This window comes from Nicotiana tabacum, chromosome 17, assembly GCF_000715075.1.
Source record: "Nicotiana tabacum cultivar K326 chromosome 17, ASM71507v2, whole genome shotgun sequence".
NCBI classification, from domain to species: domain Eukaryota; kingdom Viridiplantae; phylum Streptophyta; class Magnoliopsida; order Solanales; family Solanaceae; genus Nicotiana; species Nicotiana tabacum.
In genome coordinates this window covers 6686990-6704190 of record NC_134096.1, presented here as the reverse complement: position 1 = coordinate 6704190, position 17201 = coordinate 6686990, and the positions used below count along the sequence as shown (strand labels likewise).

The following is a 17201-nucleotide window of genomic DNA, read 5'->3' as shown; positions in this document are numbered from 1 at the left end:
TCTAACCTCTCTTCTGCGGCCGCACAATAATTGTGCGATCCGCACTTTTCAAAGGCATTCTGTCAGAGGTCCTTCGTAGTCTACGGCCGCACTCAATATTGTTCGGTCCGCACTATGCTCTTTTTGCTTGGTTTTAGTCCTTGTCCAAAAATACTCCTTCTTGAGTTGAATTTCATCATTTAGCTCTTTTTCCATTGCTCCTGCAAGTAAGCACATTTTATCAGTTTTCGGGAATACCTTTAAGCATTTTTTAGCTAAAATTAAAGTAAAAGATAGCAAAATAAGTAGTCAAAATCCCTACTTATCAACTCCCTCAAACTTAAGATTTTGCTTGTCTTCAAGCAAATAAGGTAATTACCACCTCCACAAGAAAAGAGCTATTTCATCTGGCCTAAGTTGCATCAAACACACATCAATTGGGACCAACAATTACTCACACTCTCATGAATTATCAACAAGGCCATATTTTGAATGTTATAGCACAAGTAGCTCTAATGTGACACTTGAGCATCAAGAGTTGACTTTACTCATCAAGGAAGTCCGCACTTTCATGTAGGTCACTGTGGATCCCAAACTACTCCTCATATAATCTCTGTAAGCTCATCTCACTCAAAAACGTTGCATTCAATTCAATGATTCGTGAAAGGTTCGCTCATCACTCTCAAAAGAATGTCACAAGTACTGCTCTAAGTACCATATGCTTGCCCCTAATGTAGATCACCACTAATGTAAGCTTACTCGGCTTGAAATCACGTAGGGCTTTTTCGGCATGTAATGAAGGTTTTTTGACTAAGGAGGGAAATGTTGGAATGAAACGGGTTCATCTTTCCTTTAGCACTCAATTTTCTTTTTTCGGCTCATACTTTGCTGACTCTTTGAGTCATTTTATTTTTATTTAGGGGAACTAGAGAGACTTGACATCACTCTTTATTGGTAATGATATTCATATTCTCCTTCTTTGTTTTCTCCATGCTTTGCATTTTTGCTTTCTTTTGAATCCTTTCAACCCTTCAAATTATTCACTTTCTTTTTGTGTTTTTCTTTTGTTCTTTCTTTCTTTTTCTTTGCCTATACTTTTCTTTATTTCTTTTCTATTCTTGTGCCTTGATACTACTTTCAAACTCCTCATCTCTCCCCCAAACTTATGTTTTTTCCATTTGTTTCTCATGAGTGCTAAGGAAAGCTCGAGTGCCAAGAGAGGGTCACTATAAAATGGGTAAAGGCTTGTAACATGGTTATCGAATGAAAAGGGCTTTAGGCTCAAAAAGGTTTACTAAGGATAACATCATTGATGGGCCATGGAAGGTTTCAAAACGGGCCAAGGAGAGCCTACAATCACTTCTCAGGCCAAGCAAACTTAGAATTTTGCCTAGAAACACATTTGGGGCAAGTTCTAGACCATTCGCATGGGTACTTGGACTTGTAATAAAATATCTCACCTCTCACACAACCGGATTGTTACATAGGATAGAGTCGAGGGCCCACAACAACCATATTCAAGTTTAAAGATCTCTAATGGTTCAACTAAACCACCTGATGATTGCCTAAGTCAACACAAGAATCACAAGGTCACTAACTAGAGCTATTTCTTTCCAAAAGCTTATTTTTAACCATAAACGTATAGTTAAGTGTGTTGGTACCAAGTGAAGCATGCTCGACCCTCATTAACACTACTATTTCTACCTAAACATCAAAAACAGACTCAATCCCTTAAGAAGGTTGTCACGCTATCCATCATTGGGAAGAGCCACCCGGTTCACACAAAACCCACATTTGGAAAGAACCGTGGAATTAAGAAAACCAAAGGCTTATTGCTCACTTAAACATAAAAAGAAGATACCGAATCAAAAAGAAGCTATTAACATAAATAAGAAGCTAGACTACTAAGAAAACAAAATAAAGAAGTTATGAAATAAGCTACTGAAAGTAAGACAGATGAATATACAAACCGAGGGGAATAGAATATATACATCAAAAGAGAGGGGGGAATATATACATAATGAAAGAGAAAATAAATATAAAATAAAAAAAAGTATTAAAGTTATTACAGGCTAATGTCATCAAATCAAACCCACCAAAATAGACCACCCCCTTGAATAAAAATAAGTATTGTCCTCAATGCTTAGCAAAATCAAAAGAAGGGAGGGTAGAGAGTAAAGAAAACTCCTTATGTGGTCTCAGGGTGCATGGAAGCATCACCACTCGGGCTCCTCCAACTGTATCTCATCATCCTCTGCTCGGTGAACAACGGGGTTGGTGAGAATATGAAACATCTCCTCGGCAGTATGGGCAGCAAGGTCTGGCTCGTCAGACTGGCCAGTTGGTGCCTCTACTGATAGTGTTGCTGGGTCTGCTAGTACTGACGGATCTGTCTCCATTAGTAGGTCAAATGGTAAATCACCAGTTGCTGCAATATTTGTCACCTCCTTTATCAAACTCTCCATTGATTTCTTCTAGGCCTAGAATTTCCTCATCTTCTTCACCTGTTTGCCCAACTCCGCAATAGCTCTCACATGTGCCACTAGTGTATCCATAATGGTTTTCTGGTTGTCCAGGATCTTCTTTAATATTTCATCCACTGACGGAGGAACCTGTAATGCTGCTGGTATAGAAGACTGTGTTGCAACAACATTGGATATGTCAAACAACTTTGAAGTAGCTGTCTACATCCAGTTGTTGAGACTCACCAATGTCTGGGAGACTCGCAACGCAGTGAGTGGATATGTGAATGAGGCAGGCACTGGTACTGACGTTGATGGTCTAGAAGATGAGGGTGGTGGCATGTCAGCTATCTCGGTGGAAGGACCGGCCGTTGTGGAAGGCATGGGAGTTGTAGATGGCTCAGCAGCAGAATCTGTAACCATCACTGATGGCTCATCAGACTGGCCAACAGTGGCAGTTGCCTTACCCTTGAATTTTAGATTTCCCGGACCTTGCAAGGAGTACCATGAAAAGGGCTTCTTGGCTCGCACTTTTGTACCCTTTTTGATGTGTGTCACATTAGCATAAAACACCCGTACCAAGAGCTCTTTGGCATCCATAACACTGTTAGTGAAAAACATCCACCTCTTGCGCTCCCTGAACTGCTTAAGGACATTTGGGTTGTATTTATCCGAATCCTTCAACAAGAATTGTCGCTCGAGTGTGAGCGATCTTTAAGGCCACCACTCTCTAAACATTTTGAAGGCAGTCAAACTCACGAACCTATATTCCCATGCTTCCTTCTTCTTCGACCTCTCTAGGCTACCCAATCTCGTGTCACATCCCCTACCATCATCAGGAACATCATCATCTATTGCAACTGGTGCAGAGGGAGTGTGTGTAGAGGAGGGCTCTGAACCTTGGCTACCGATATCGGAACCCTCAGAAGAACTTGTTATGGTAAAGGGTTCATTGTGCAGTTGGTATCTCCTAGTGAATTATGGTGGTTGGGACTGGGCCTCAGGTTGTACCTCCACTGAGTGACCCTTAGAGGCTTCCCTAGACGGGACATACAAGCTTGATTCTGAGGGCTCTGTGGCCATACTTCTCCCAGTGGTCGGACTTTTGGCTATTGCTTTTGATTGCACTCCCAGAGGTTGAGTGCCCTTTCTTCAGCCTCGGGAGTGTTCACCCCTCCCTTTTGATGTATCACCTCTGTATCATGATTGAACCATTGTCTGCAATACGAAGCACATAAGTCAGTTAAAGTTCAGAAGCATGTTAACAGTTGCAGGAAATCAGTGTACAAAAGAGATAGTGACGACCACACAATATTGAGTGCGGCCGCAATCTGGATTGTGCGGACCGCACAATTTCAAAGTGCGGTCGCACATGTTGAAGTGCGGACCGCACAATTTTGAGTGCGGCCGCACAAAACCAGGTTCAGACTACTAGTTCTCTGAAGTTGCAAAGTGCGGTCACATACATTTTTCTGCGGACCGCACAATTTTGAGTGTGGCCACACAAAACTAGGTTCAGACTACTGGTTCTCTGAAGTTCCAAAGTGCGGTCGCACCCATTTTCCGTGGACCGCACAATTTTGAGTGCGGTCCGCACTTTTTATGTATCACATTTTTCCCTAACTCAAGATCTGCGGACCGCATAGTTTTGTGAGCGGCCGCACAATCAAAAATAAAATGACACTGACTTAGATTTTGCAATTTTCTTTTGCAAAATTTAAAAAAGAAAATTGCAAACATGGTATTTGAAAATTAAACATGATGAATGATCTACCCAGTCCCCAATGAGCACATATGAACTTACCCACATAATTTCAAGCACACATGAAGAACATTTGACATTTTAGGCCTAAAAATAACTATACTAATTAAGAACAAAAAAAACTAAAAAAATTAAAAAATCTAAACATGAATTGAACATACCAGTGATGAAGTATGCAGGTAAGAATCTACACTAATGAAATGAATGTGGATTGTGAGGTACTTTGTGTGCATTGTACTTGCTTGAGTCTCAGAAGTTCAAAGTGTGTAAAGTTGTGAATAGTGCAATGAGGTCTTATTTATAGGTTGACCAAAGTCGGTCAAAATTGAAGCTGAGTAGGCCGCATAATTTTGAGTGCACTCTTTACCTGAACCTTGCTGAAGTTCTGCGGTCCACACAAAAGTGAGTGCGGTCGCAGAAATTTATACGGTCCGCACAATTTGTGTGCGGCCGCAAAATGGCCTTTTCTCTGCAATTCAAAACTTCAGAGAGTTGGATTTTTGGGTCTCCAGTTGTGCGGACGCACAAAGAATTGTGCGGCCGCAGATTCTTCTCTATTGTGGCATACACAAATGTGTGGCCAACACAATAAATGTGCGGTACGCATTTTTGTTTCAACACTCGTCTAATTTTTTCGAACACAGTACCTGCAATGCACACTACAACAACAGCCACATACCCAGTATAATCCCACGAGTGGGGTCTGGGGAGGGTAGTAAGTACGCAGACCTTACCCTTACCTAAAGAGGTAGAGAGGCTATTTCTGATAGACCCTCGGCTCAAGAAAAGGTGGAAAGGAAGAATAGGGGGGAAGAAGAGGAGGGAAGAGGGGAGAAAGGTGATAAGCAAAGGGGAGAAAAAATAGAATCAAATAGTAGCCATCATGGAGCAACAATATCCAGTAAAAGGGGAGAAAATGTAATACCAAATAGTAACAATCAGAGAGCAACAATCCCACTAGCAATTTACAAAAACAAAGGAAGTGATTGCAAAGTACCAGATACAATAAAAAACTATAAGGAAGTAACTTTCAACCCACAACAAGAATATTACTAATGCTACTGGTGAACCTATGAAAAACTCGCAACTACTTGTCAGCCCACCACCTTAATCCTCGACCTCCACACCTTTCTATCGCTAGTCATGTCCTTGGTTAGGTGAAGCACCGACATGTCCTGCCTAATCACCTCTTCCCCAATACTTCTTAGGCCTACCCCTGCCTTTCCTCAAGCCCGCCATGGTAAACCTCTCACACCTCCTGACCGGGTCATCTATATCTCTCCTCTTCACATGCCCAAACCATCACAACCTCGATTCTCGTAACTTCGCTTCCACGGGTGCCACTCCAACCTTGTCCCTAATAACTTCATTCCCGATCTTGTCTTTCCTGGTATGACCACACATCCATCTCAACATCCTCATTTCTGCTACGCTCATCTTTTGGACATGGGACTTCTTGACGGGCTAACACCTAACTCCATACAACATAGCTGGTCTAACCACCACCCTTTAGAATTTGCCCTTAAATCTAGGTGGTACATTCTTATCACATAAAACCCTCAAAGCTAGCCTCCATCTCATCCAACCCGCTGTAATGCGGTGAGTAACATTCTCATCAATTTCCTCGTTGCTTTGGATTATAGACCTAAGATACTTGAAACTCTCTCTTGTGGAATGACTTGAGTATCAATCTTAACTTCTACTTCTTCTTCATGCCTTTCCTCACTGAACTTGCACTCCAAGTATTTAGTTTTAAACCCACTCAACTGGAAACCTTTGGATTCCAACGTTTGTCTCCAAACTTCCAACATAGCGTTAACACCTCCTCATGTCTCGTCAATTAGTACTATGTCATCAGCAAATAACATGCACCATGGCAACCTCCCTTGTATGTGATGTGTCAAGACATACAACGCTAGTGCAAACAAAAACTGGCTAATGGCTGATCCCTGATGTAACCCCATCTCCACAGGGAAATGTTCTGAGTCTCCTCCCGCAGTCCTCACCCGAGTCTTAGTACCTTCATACATGTCCTTAATCACCCTAATGTACGCTACCGGGATTCCACTAACCTCCATAGCACCTCCCTCGGGACTTTGTCATAAGCCTTCTCAAGGTCAATGAACACCATGTGCAAGTCCTTTTCCTCTCCCTATAATGCCCCACCAATCGTCTTACAAGGTGAATGGCTTCTGTGCTTGACCGTCCCGGCATAAATCCAAACTGGTTCTCAGATATAGATACGCATGTCCTCACTCTCTTCTTCACCACCCTCTCCTAGACCTTCATAGTATGACTCGGCAGCTTGATACCCCTATAGTTGTTGCAGTTCTGGATTTCACCTTTATTTTTGTACAACAGAATCATCAAACTCCACCTCCAATCTTCGGGCATCTTCTTCGTCTTGAAAATGACGTTAAACAAGCTAGTAAGACACTCCAAGCCTACCCTACCCGCTTCTTTCCAAAATTCCACCAGGATCTCATCAGGACCAGTCGCCTTACCCCTGCTCATCTTCCGTATAGCCACATCAACCTCCCCATACCTAATATGCCTATAAAACCCAAAATCTCTCAGACTCTCTGAGTTCTCCAACTCACCCATCATGATGTTCCTATCCCCTTCCTCATTCAAGAGTCTATGGAAGTACTCATGCCATCTACGCCTGATACACGCCTCTTCCACCAATACCTTACCGTCTTCGTCTTTGATGCACCTCACTCGATCCAGGTCCTGAGCCTTCCTCTCCCTAATTTTGGCTAACTTGTACATCTTCATATCCCCTCATTTGCCCTCAAGATCTTCATACAATCTTTCAAAAGTTGCAGTCTTGGCCACTGTAACCGCGAGCTTCGCCTCTCGCCTTGCCTTCTTATAGCACTCCCTACACAACCTTCGCTCTTCCTCGTTCGTGCTCCCCATTATCTTCAGATACGCCGCTTTCTTAGCTTCCACTTTTGCTTGGACCTCCTCATTCCACCACCAGTCCCCTTTATGGCCACCCGAGTAACCCTTTGAGACCCCTAACACCTCCCTAACAGCTTCCCTAATGCAGTTTGCTGTCATGGTGCACATACTACTCGCGTCCCCACTGCTCCTCCAGGCCCCCAAAGCTAACAGCTTCTCCCCCAACTCTTGAGCCTTTCCCTTAGTCAAGGCTCCCCACTTGATCTTAGGTTGTCTGTACACCACTCTCTTCTTCCGTACTCCCTTAACCTCCAAATACATTACTAGGAGCCTATGCTGCGTTGACAGACACTCACTCGGGATAACCTTGAAATCCTTACACATACCCTTATCACCTCTCATGAGGAGAAGATAATCAATATGAGTCTTGGCACCCCTACTCCGGAAAGTGACCGGGTGATCCTCCCTCTTCTGAAAACTCGTGTTAGCTAGCACCAAATCAAAAGCTTTAGCAAACTCCAACAACGAAGCACCGCCCTTGTTCCTAGCCCCGAAACCGAACCCTCCATGCACCTCGTCATAACCCATAGCCTTCTCCCCAATATGACATTAAAGTCTCCCCCATGAAAATTTTCTCGGACTGCGAGATACCACGTACAACTACGTCCAAATCCTCCCAAAAGTGCCTTTTGACCTCCTCTCTTAGTCCCGGTTAAGGCGCGTAAGCACTAATCACGTTAAAAGTGAACCCATTAACCACTAACGTAATAATCAACAGTCTATCATTCACCCTCCTGACATCCACCACTAACTCCCTAAGGTCCCTGTCAACTAAAATGCCTACCTCGTTCTTGCCTCCAACACCCCTCGAATATCAGAGCTTATACCCATTAAAATCCTGAGCCTCTGTACCCCTCCCCCCCCCATCTAGCCTCTTGGACACATGTTATATTAATCTTCCTCTTCCGTAGAATCGTCCCCAACTCTATCGACTTACCCGTCAGTGTCCCTATGTTCCAGGATCCAATTCTCAACCTTATGTAATCCTTACTCCCCTTGACACCCTTGCCCCTCGCCCCCCTGATCCACCCGCTAACCCACCCAAAGATATGACCTTACACTATCATCGCTCAGAATAGCCACTACACTAACAAAAACACAAGGATATAGATTGAGCCTAGACTACTACAAATGCAGACGAGCAGGCGAAGCGTAAAACAAGCAAAGCCTAAATAAAAGCTGAAATGTAATGTAACTAGGGCACGCAAAAAACAGGAATGAAACAGGAGTGATACAACTAATGGCAGATAAATGCAAGCAAGTCGAAGGAAATACAATACTCAAGAATAAAAGGCAGTCGACAAAATAATAACAAATAGCAAATTCTAAGCAAGAACGATAGAACCCGGAGTCCCAACGGGTGCCGAGAGAAGTGTTGTCCATAGTAGTTATGTTCAGGAAGTTCCCGCGCGAGTCGACTGAGGGCTGGCAGAAAATCCTCGCCTTGCAAAATCCCTGCTGCCGCTGCTAGGTCTAGGAATCCGACCAACAGCACTAAAGAGGAGGTGCAGACAGTAATGAGGGTGCCGCCAAAGCTGCCTTCGCCGCTAGGCTAGGGCAGTGACGGGAAAAAAAAAAAGAAGAGGAAAAGGGAAAGATAAAGAGAATAGGGGAAGAAAGAAGTATAAGAAACGGGAAAGATAAAGAAAACAGATGGGAAGGAAGAAGAAGCAGAAACGGGAAAGCTGGGTCCAGTGGTCGCCGGTTCTACGTCGGCGGCTAGCGGTGGTAGGGAGTTAGGTCAAAGAGATGTTAGAAGATAGAAAGGGACGTTAGAGAGATAATACGGATCAAAAGCAGAACAAGCAAGAAACCAAGCATTTATCCTGCAATGGACACTCATTCTTGCAATTCACTTCAAAATCAGTTAGCTCAATACAAAACCTATCTTAAAAAAATAAGAAAATAAAAGAAAATGAAAAGAAACATGGGTTGCCTCCCAAGAAGTGCTTGATTTAACGTCGCGGCACGAAATATATTACCATCAATCACTTGACATGAATTAACGCCACGACATGACCATCATCAACTTTGCCCAAATAATGCTTTACCTGATGACCATTGACTCTAAACACTTCATCACTTTTCTTATTCAAGTCTAATACACCAAAGGGTGTCACATTCACAACCTCAAATGGACCACTCGACTTAGACTTCAACTTTCCAGGGAACATTCGTAACCGATAATTGAACAATAACACAAGATCACCTTCTTTGAACTCCTTGTTCCGAATGAACTTGTCATGGAGGTACTTCATCTTGTAGTTATATAAGGATGAACTTGTATAAGCATGGTACCGGAATTCATCAAGCTCATTCAATTGTGCCACCCTTAAGTTGGCGGCGACATCCCATTCAAGATTAAGCTTCTTCAATGCCCACATATCCTTGTGCTAAAGTTCCACCGGAAGGTGACAAGCTTTCCCGAACACTAACCGGTATGGAGACATACCAATCGATGTTTTATAAGCCGTCTTATAAGCCAAAGAGCATCATCCAGTTTCTTTGACCAATCCGTCTAGTTGGCATTCACTGTCTTTGAAAAAATACTCTTGATCTCCCGGTTGGAGACTTCCACTTGCCCGCTTGCTTGAGGATAATAGGGGGTCAAGACTTTGCGAGTGACACCATACTTGGTGAGTAAGGTATCAAAAGTTTTGTTGCAAAAGTGCAATCCCCCATCACTAATAATGGCCCTTGGAGTACCGAATCTTGTGAAGATGTTCTTTTTCAAAAATGCCACCACACTTCGAGCTTCATTGTTGGGTAAAGCCACGGCTTCAACCCACTTTGACACATAATCCACAGCTACCAAAATGTAAGTGTTCCCATAAGAGCTCACGAACGGACCCATGAAATCAATGTCCCACACATCAAAAATGTCAATCTCCAAGATGGTGGTGAGGGCATCTCATTTTTCTTAGAAATCCCATTGTCCCTTTGAAATTCATCATAACGCTTGACGATGTCGCTAACGTCCTTGTAAAGAGTAGGCCAATAGAATCCACAACTCAATACTTTTGTTGTTATTCTAGCTCCACCATGGTGACCACCATATGGTGAAGAGTGAAAAGCCTCAAGAATTTCCACTTGTTCCTCCTCCAGCACACATCATTGAATCACACTATCGGTACAAATCCGAAAGAGATACGGCTCATCCCAATAATAGTCAAGGTAATCCCGTTTGAGCTTTTTCCTTTGGTTTGAAGAGAACTTATTCGATACAATACCCCTCACAAGATAATTTGCTAAGTCGGCGAACCATGGCATCCCGATCATTGAAATGGCTAAAAGTTGCTCGTCGGGGAAGGAATCATTTATCTCAAGGCCGTCATGTGGCCTCCCGTCCTCCTCCAAACTAGATAAGTGGTATGCCACTTGGTTTTCACTACCTTTGCGGTCTTGAATCTCTAGATCAAACTCTTGCAATAGAAGCACCCACCGCATTAACCTTGCCTTTGAATCCTTCTTGCTCATTAAGTACCGAAACGCATGATCGGTGTTGACAATCACCTTTGTACCCATTATGTACGGGCGGAACTTCTCCATAACAAAGACAATAGCAAGTAGATCTTTTTCGGTCACTGTGTAGTTGAATTGTGCATCATTCATGGTCTTGCTAGCATAGTAAACTAGATGGAAGATTTTGTTGATACGTTGCCCCAAAACTGCTCCAACTGCCACATCACTTGCATCACACATGAGCTCGAAAGTCAAGCTCCAATCCGGTGCGGTGATAATAGGAGTAGTAGTCAATTTGAACTTGAGAAATTCGAATGCCTTCATACAGTCCTCGTTGAAATGGAACTTAGCATCCTTCTCCAATAGTTTACACAAGAGGTTCACCACTTTGGAAAAATCCTTGATGAATCGGCGATAGAACCCTGCATGACCCAAGAAGCTCCTAACTTCCTTCACGGATGTAGGGGTGGGAGTTTAGAGATCACCTCTATTTTGGCCTTGTCGACCTCAATACCATGCTTTGAAATTTTGAGGCCGAGGACAATGCCTTCCTCGACCATGAAGTGACATTTCTCCCAATTAAAAACCAAGTTTGTCTCCTCACATATTGCCAAGACTTTATCCAAGTTGTTCAAGCAATCATCAGAAGAATTTTCGACCACGGAAAAGTCATCCATGAAGACCTCAAGAAAATCCTCTACCATGTCGGTGAAGATGTCCATCATACACCGTTGAAAAGTCATCGGTGCATTGCATAATCCAAAAGGCATTCGCGATAATGCGAAAGTACCATAGGGACAAGTGAAAGTAGTCTTCTCTTGGTCCTCCGGAGCAATAAGAATTTGATTGTAGCCGGAATATCCATCAAGGAACAATAGAAAGCTCGATCGGCCAAACTATAAAGCATTTGATCAAGGAATGGGAGTGGTAAATGATCTTTTCGAGTGACTTTGTTGCGCTTCCGATAGTCCATACACACTCTCCACCCGGTCACCGTTCTTGTAGGGATCAATTCATTCTTGTCATTTGTGACCACCGTCATGCCCCCTTTCTTTGAGAGACATTGCACCAGAGAGGTCCACGAGCTATCGGAAATGGGGTAAACAACCCCGGCATCCAACCATTTTATGATCTCCTTCTTTACCATCTCTTGCATTGCTTCATTTAATATTTTTTGATGTTCAACGGTGGGTTTGGCATCCTCCTCCAAAATAATCTTGTGCATGCAAAAGGTGGGGATTATACCCCGAATGTCCGCCAATATCCATCCTATAACTTTCTTCCTCTTTTGTAGCACCGCCAAAGTAGAGTCTACCTGCACGTTGGTCAAACAAGAGGAAAGAATAACAGGTAAAGTAGAACATGGCCCAAGGAATTCATACCTGATATGTAGAGGCAATGACTTTAACTTCAAAGTGGGAGGCTCCTCGATTGAGGGCTTTGTTGGAGGAGTCTTCCGGTTCTCAAGATCTAAGGACAATTTTCGAGGTTCATAAGTGTACGATCACATTCCTTGCAATGCATTTACACATTCCACATAGACTTCCTTCTCATCATCATAATGATTAAGCAATACAGCCTCCAAAGTATCATCAACATTCATCATGGCACTATCATCATCAACAATCACCTCAGTCACTAAGTCCACAAACGAACAAACTTCATTGCTATTATGTTGCCTCATAGATTTGCATACATGGAAAACTACCTTTCCATCACCCATCCGGAAGGTGAGCTCATTGGCTTCCACATCAACAAGAGCCTTCCTCGTAGCAAGGAAAGGTCTACCTAATATAATAGACACCTCACATACCACTTCGCAATCAAGAATCACAAAGTCCGCCGGAGGATGAACTTATCAACGTGAACCAACATATCATAAATAATACCCAATAGTCTCTTCATAGTACGATCCGCCATTTGTAACCTCATAGATGTGGATCTTGGTTGCCCAATTTCCAAAGTTTTGAACACCGAGTAGGGCATCAAGTTGATACTCGCCCCTAGATCACATAGAGCTTTGGCAAAGTCGGCGCTCCCAATAGTGCAAGGGATTGTGAAAGCGTCGGGATCTTCCAATTTCGGAGCCATTGAGTGCACAATAGCACTCACTTGATGTGTAATCTTGATAGTCTCACAATTCATTGATCTTTTCTTTGTCACCAAATCCCTCATGAATTTTGCATAGCCAGGCATTTGTTCCAACGCCTCAACCAATGGCACATTAATGGATAAGCTCTTCATCATGTCAATAAACTTCTTGAATTGGTTCTCGCTATTTTGCTTGATGAGCCTTTGAGGGTATGGATGAGGAGGCCTTGGCATTGGTGCCTTGTCCTTTGGCACTATCGGCTCCGGTATGTCAATCACGTGTTCCCTAGACGGGTTCACTTCTTCTTGAGTCTCCTCCACATTTTCATCAATATCAATTCTCACTTCTTCATTAGCTTGAACCACATTGTTTGGAATTTCATCTTCTTTAATCACTACAACATCATTCACAGTTCTTCTTTGGTTTGAGGTTGTTGCCTCCCCACCTTTTCCACTCCTTGTGGTTACGGCCATGGCATGTCCCGTGTTATTCCCACCCTTCGGGTTCACCACTGTGTCACTAGGTAGCCCCTTAGAACGAGTGTTTAAATCTTGCGAGATTTGCCCTAATTGAACCTCCAAAATGCGGATTGAAATGTTGTGAGAGGTTAGTTGAGCATCGGAGTCGTCATTTTTCTCCATCATTTGTTTGAACATATTTTCAATCCGTCCAATATCATTATTGGAAGAGCTAGAACCATGAGACGGATAAGGAGGCGGGTTGCTTGGTTGTTGATACACCGGGGGCCTTTGAAAGCCCAATCTCCGATTCCCTTGGTTATTATTCCAACCCCCTTGGTTGTTTCCTCCCCAATATCCTTGATTTTTTTCCACCCCAATTGCCTTAGTTGTCTTGATTATTCCAACTGCTTTGATTATTGTTATTGTTCCAATTACCTTGATTGTTGTTACCATCACTCCAATTGCCTTGGTGGTTTTGATTGTTCCAATTTCCTTAATTTCCTTGAGATCGCCATTGTTGATTCGGGCCTTGAGAGTTATTTCTTTGCCCTTGGTAGTTGTTCACATATTGCACTTCTTCCTCTTGCTCATTGTATGATTCGTCTTGGTCAAACCCACTATCATCTTGAAAAAATTGTTCCACACGGTTTTGCACTTGTTGACCCTTTTGCCTTCGCTTGTTTACCATCATGCTGACACCTTCCATTGCATTTACTTGCTTAGGACCTTGAACTTGTTGAAGTTGAGCTTTGGCTAATTGATTCATTATTGTGGTCAACTCGGCAATTGCTTGCCCATGATCATGCAATTCTTTATGTATGTGAATCACATTTGGATCACCTTAAGGAACATTAGCTCTACTTTGCCATGCCGGTGAAGTATCCGCCATTTCATCTAAAATCTCACAAGCTTCGTCATGAAATTCCCACTGGCAAGTTGGTTGACCACGCATTGATTGGTAGTATTGATCCCTGTAGAAGGTTTGTTGAATCATAGCCTCAGTCATGTCATTATTCGGGCACTCTTTCACCATAGTACGGTACATCTCCCAAATCTCATGCAAAGGCTCATTTAGTTCTTGCTTGAATGTTAGAATCTCGTCTCGAAGAGTAGCCATATGCCCGGGAGAAAAGAACTTGGCAATGAATTTTTCCGCCAATTCATCACATGTGTGGATAAAGTGGTTTGGCAATCTTTCTAACCAATCCAAGGCTTTTCCCCGTAGAGAGAAGGCAAATATCCTCAACCTTAAAGCATCCTCGGAGACATTGGTCTGCTTAATCCCCCAGCAAATGTCCACAAACCCCTTCAAGTGTTTGTATGCATTTTGACTCGGTGCCCCGGTGAAGAATCCTCGTTGCTCTAGCAATGTGAGCATAACAATGGTGATTTGGAAGTTGCCCTCCCTAATGCGGGGCGGGACTATGGCACTTGCGTATCCTTCGTTTGGCAATACCCGGTGTGGAGCCGCTCTTGATGGAGGTGGGAGAGGGACGGTAATATTGTCCTGAGGCGGTCGGCCTCGCCTATTTTCTTGAGGTTCAAGAGCAACCTCATCACCTTGGTCATCGTCCACTTCCTCCCCCAAAGGCAAGTTTCCGAGAGGATCATTGTTGAGAGCCATTTTGGTACCTACACTCGATAAACAAAAAGGTTAGTAACTCGAAAGAAAAATAAGACAAGTCACACATAAAACAAAATATATAGCTAAATCCGTTTTTAGCTCCACGACAACGGTGCCAAAAATTGATGTCGCCCAAATTCGCACCACTGATTGGGATTATGAAGCGGTCGATGCAATTATAATGACCCAACTTTGAGTCGGGGTCGATTCCTCAGAGAGCTTATATTGGATTAGGTATATACTTAGACTAGGTATATGACGAGCCTAAAATGCATTTCCACATACTTAGTTGTTTCTTTCTACTTCTAAAATTTATGCTATTGTTTGTAAATGTAGAGCTATAGAATGATATTTTTGGTGCTGTTGTTTTTCAAGTTTATAAAAGATCTAGGGATGTGACTTCCACCTAGGTGGTTACCTAACGGGTTGTGGGCTTTACGGCATGTGTCGTTGGTCGGGGTGTAATATAGCAATCAACACGCGATTACCCACTCAATACCTCTCGGTAGTTAGAGTGATTTTGCCCAATTTAGCTTTCTCAAGTCCAACTGGGTATTTCACAAAACCGTTGATATATGCTCAAGTCGGGTTTTACTATCTCTAGATTCAACCCTTTAATTGGGGCTATCAAATTATTGAGTTCACCCCAATTTCTTGTTAGCCAAGTTTTCCTAGACTTAGTCTCTCTTTCTAAAGTAGAGACTAAGTCAATTAGGCATGAATCAATGTTTGCAACAATTAATTCCTAAATTCAAGCAATAACTAGGCTAAATATCATACACCCAACCTTAAACAAGCCCTAAATCAAAAACCCATTAGATACCCACACTAGGGTTGGGTCACAACCCTAGCTAGAGATTTAGCTACTCATAAGCAAAAATGAAGAAACTAGAAGAGAAAATAAAATTAAACTCATAATAGATGATAAAGGGATGAAAATCCAATCTTAAAATGATAAACTAATACAAAGTTTCCCAAAGCAGTAAAGGAAAACGGCTATTTACTTTCTGGAGTTCAAAACTTGACCTAAATTTGACAAAAAGAACTATTTATACACAACTGAAATTATCGGACAAAATTGCCCATGCGGCCGCACAATTCTGTCTGCGGTCCGCACTTTGAAGCTGGGCTTGGCAGGATGGACTTCTGTGGCCACACAATTCTGGGTTGCGGTCGCACATCTTTAGATTCTGCGGACCGCACATTTCTGAGTGCGGCCGCACTCTTGAATTTGAGCTTAACACGAGGGACTTTTGCGGACCGCACATTTTTTAGTGCAGTCGTGCTCTTGACTTCTGCGGTCGCACAATAATAGTGTGGTCCACACTTCTTCATGGACTCAGAATTCTATCTCTTTGAACCTCATCTTCTGTGGCCGCACAATAATTGTGCGATCCGTACTCTTGTATTCTGCGGTCGCACAATAATAGTGTGGTCCGCAATTCTTCATGGACTCATAACTCTATCTATCTGAACCTCTCTTCTGCGGCCGCACAATAATTGTGCGGTCCGCACTTTGCAAAGGCATTCTGTCAGAGGTCCTTCGTAGTCTACGGGCACACTCAATATTGTGCGGTCCGCACTTTGCTCTTTTTGCTTGGTTTTAGCCTTGTCCAAAAATACTCCTTCTTGAGTTGAATTTCATCGTTTTGGATCTTTTTCCAATACTCCTGCAAGTAAGCACATTTTATCAGTTTTCGGGAATACCTTTAAGCATTTTGCTAAAATTAAAGTAAAAAAGAGCAAATAAGTAATAAAAATCCCTACTTATCAGATAACAACGCATCAACATCATAATAATATGTGCATAGCCTCAATACCATAGGAAATACATATACCAGGCTGAAATGACAGAACACCCTTCCACAAGGCGACGATAATAGCCTGCTCAAATATGTAGGGAGAAATATCCTATACCACGTCTGCAGTACCACTACAACTCCTCGATGTCCAATTGATAACAAACGCTCCACGTCGCATAAGATTAAGTAGGAAGGAAATGAAGGCATAAGCTCCAATGAAATCAAATCGCATGATGAGGAATCTAGAAGGGAAGTGCTCCTAACAACCATGTAGCCTCTTGAAGATAAGTACAGATGTCTCTGTACCGATCCGCAAGACTCTACTAGACTCGCTCATGACTCGTGATACCCAAGTGAACCTAGAGCTCTGATACCAAGTTGTCACGACCCAAAATCCACTATAGGTCGTGATGGCGGCTAACGCCACCGTCAGGCAAACCAATGGTGATTAATCAACTTAGTTACTCATTTTATTACTTTTCGAAATCATGAATCCCACTGAATAAGTAGTGTAAAATCTAGTACTCGTAAAAACCTATGATTTTATTTTTCTAATTTCCGTATAAGGCATAAATTACAAGGTGAAATGA

The 17201-nt window shown here is 42.8% G+C and overlaps 2 protein-coding genes across 2 annotated transcripts; both read right to left on the bottom strand.

The window, feature by feature from the left end:
• Nucleotides 1-3550: 3550 nt before the first annotated feature.
• Nucleotides 3551-6975, bottom strand: LOC142171676 (uncharacterized). The gene is made up of 3 exons (XM_075235363.1): nucleotides 6487-6975; nucleotides 6276-6355; nucleotides 3551-3659 (listed from the first exon to the last, which is right to left on the bottom strand). Exons 1-3 carry the CDS (start codon nucleotides 6973-6975, stop codon nucleotides 3551-3553), a joined length of 678 nt encoding a protein of 225 aa, XP_075091464.1.
• Nucleotides 6976-6987: 12 nt separating this feature from the next.
• On the bottom strand, nucleotides 6988-7698 carry LOC142171675 (uncharacterized). The gene has a single exon (XM_075235362.1). The coding sequence runs from the start codon at nucleotides 7696-7698 to the stop codon at nucleotides 6988-6990; it is 711 nt and encodes a 236-aa protein (XP_075091463.1).
• Nucleotides 7699-17201: the final 9503 nt, after the last annotated feature.

Excerpts from the sequence above, each read along its gene's own strand:
- LOC142171676 (XM_075235363.1), bottom strand. The coding sequence starts at position 6,975 with ATGTACAAGTTAGCCAAAATTAGGGAGAGGAAGGCTCAGGACCTGGAT. Across the intron at positions 6,356-6,486 it reads TGCCGAGTCATACTATGAAG|GGAGAGGAAAAGGACTTGCA; the intron begins GTCTAGGAGAGG and ends GGGGCATTATAG. Across the intron at positions 3,660-6,275 it reads CCGAGGGAGGTGCTATGGAG|ACAATGGTTCAATCATGATA; the intron begins GTTAGTGGAATC and ends TTCGTATTGCAG.
- LOC142171675 (XM_075235362.1), bottom strand. The coding sequence starts at position 7,698 with ATGGGTTATGACGAGGTGCATGGAGGGTTCGGTTTCGGGGCTAGGAAC.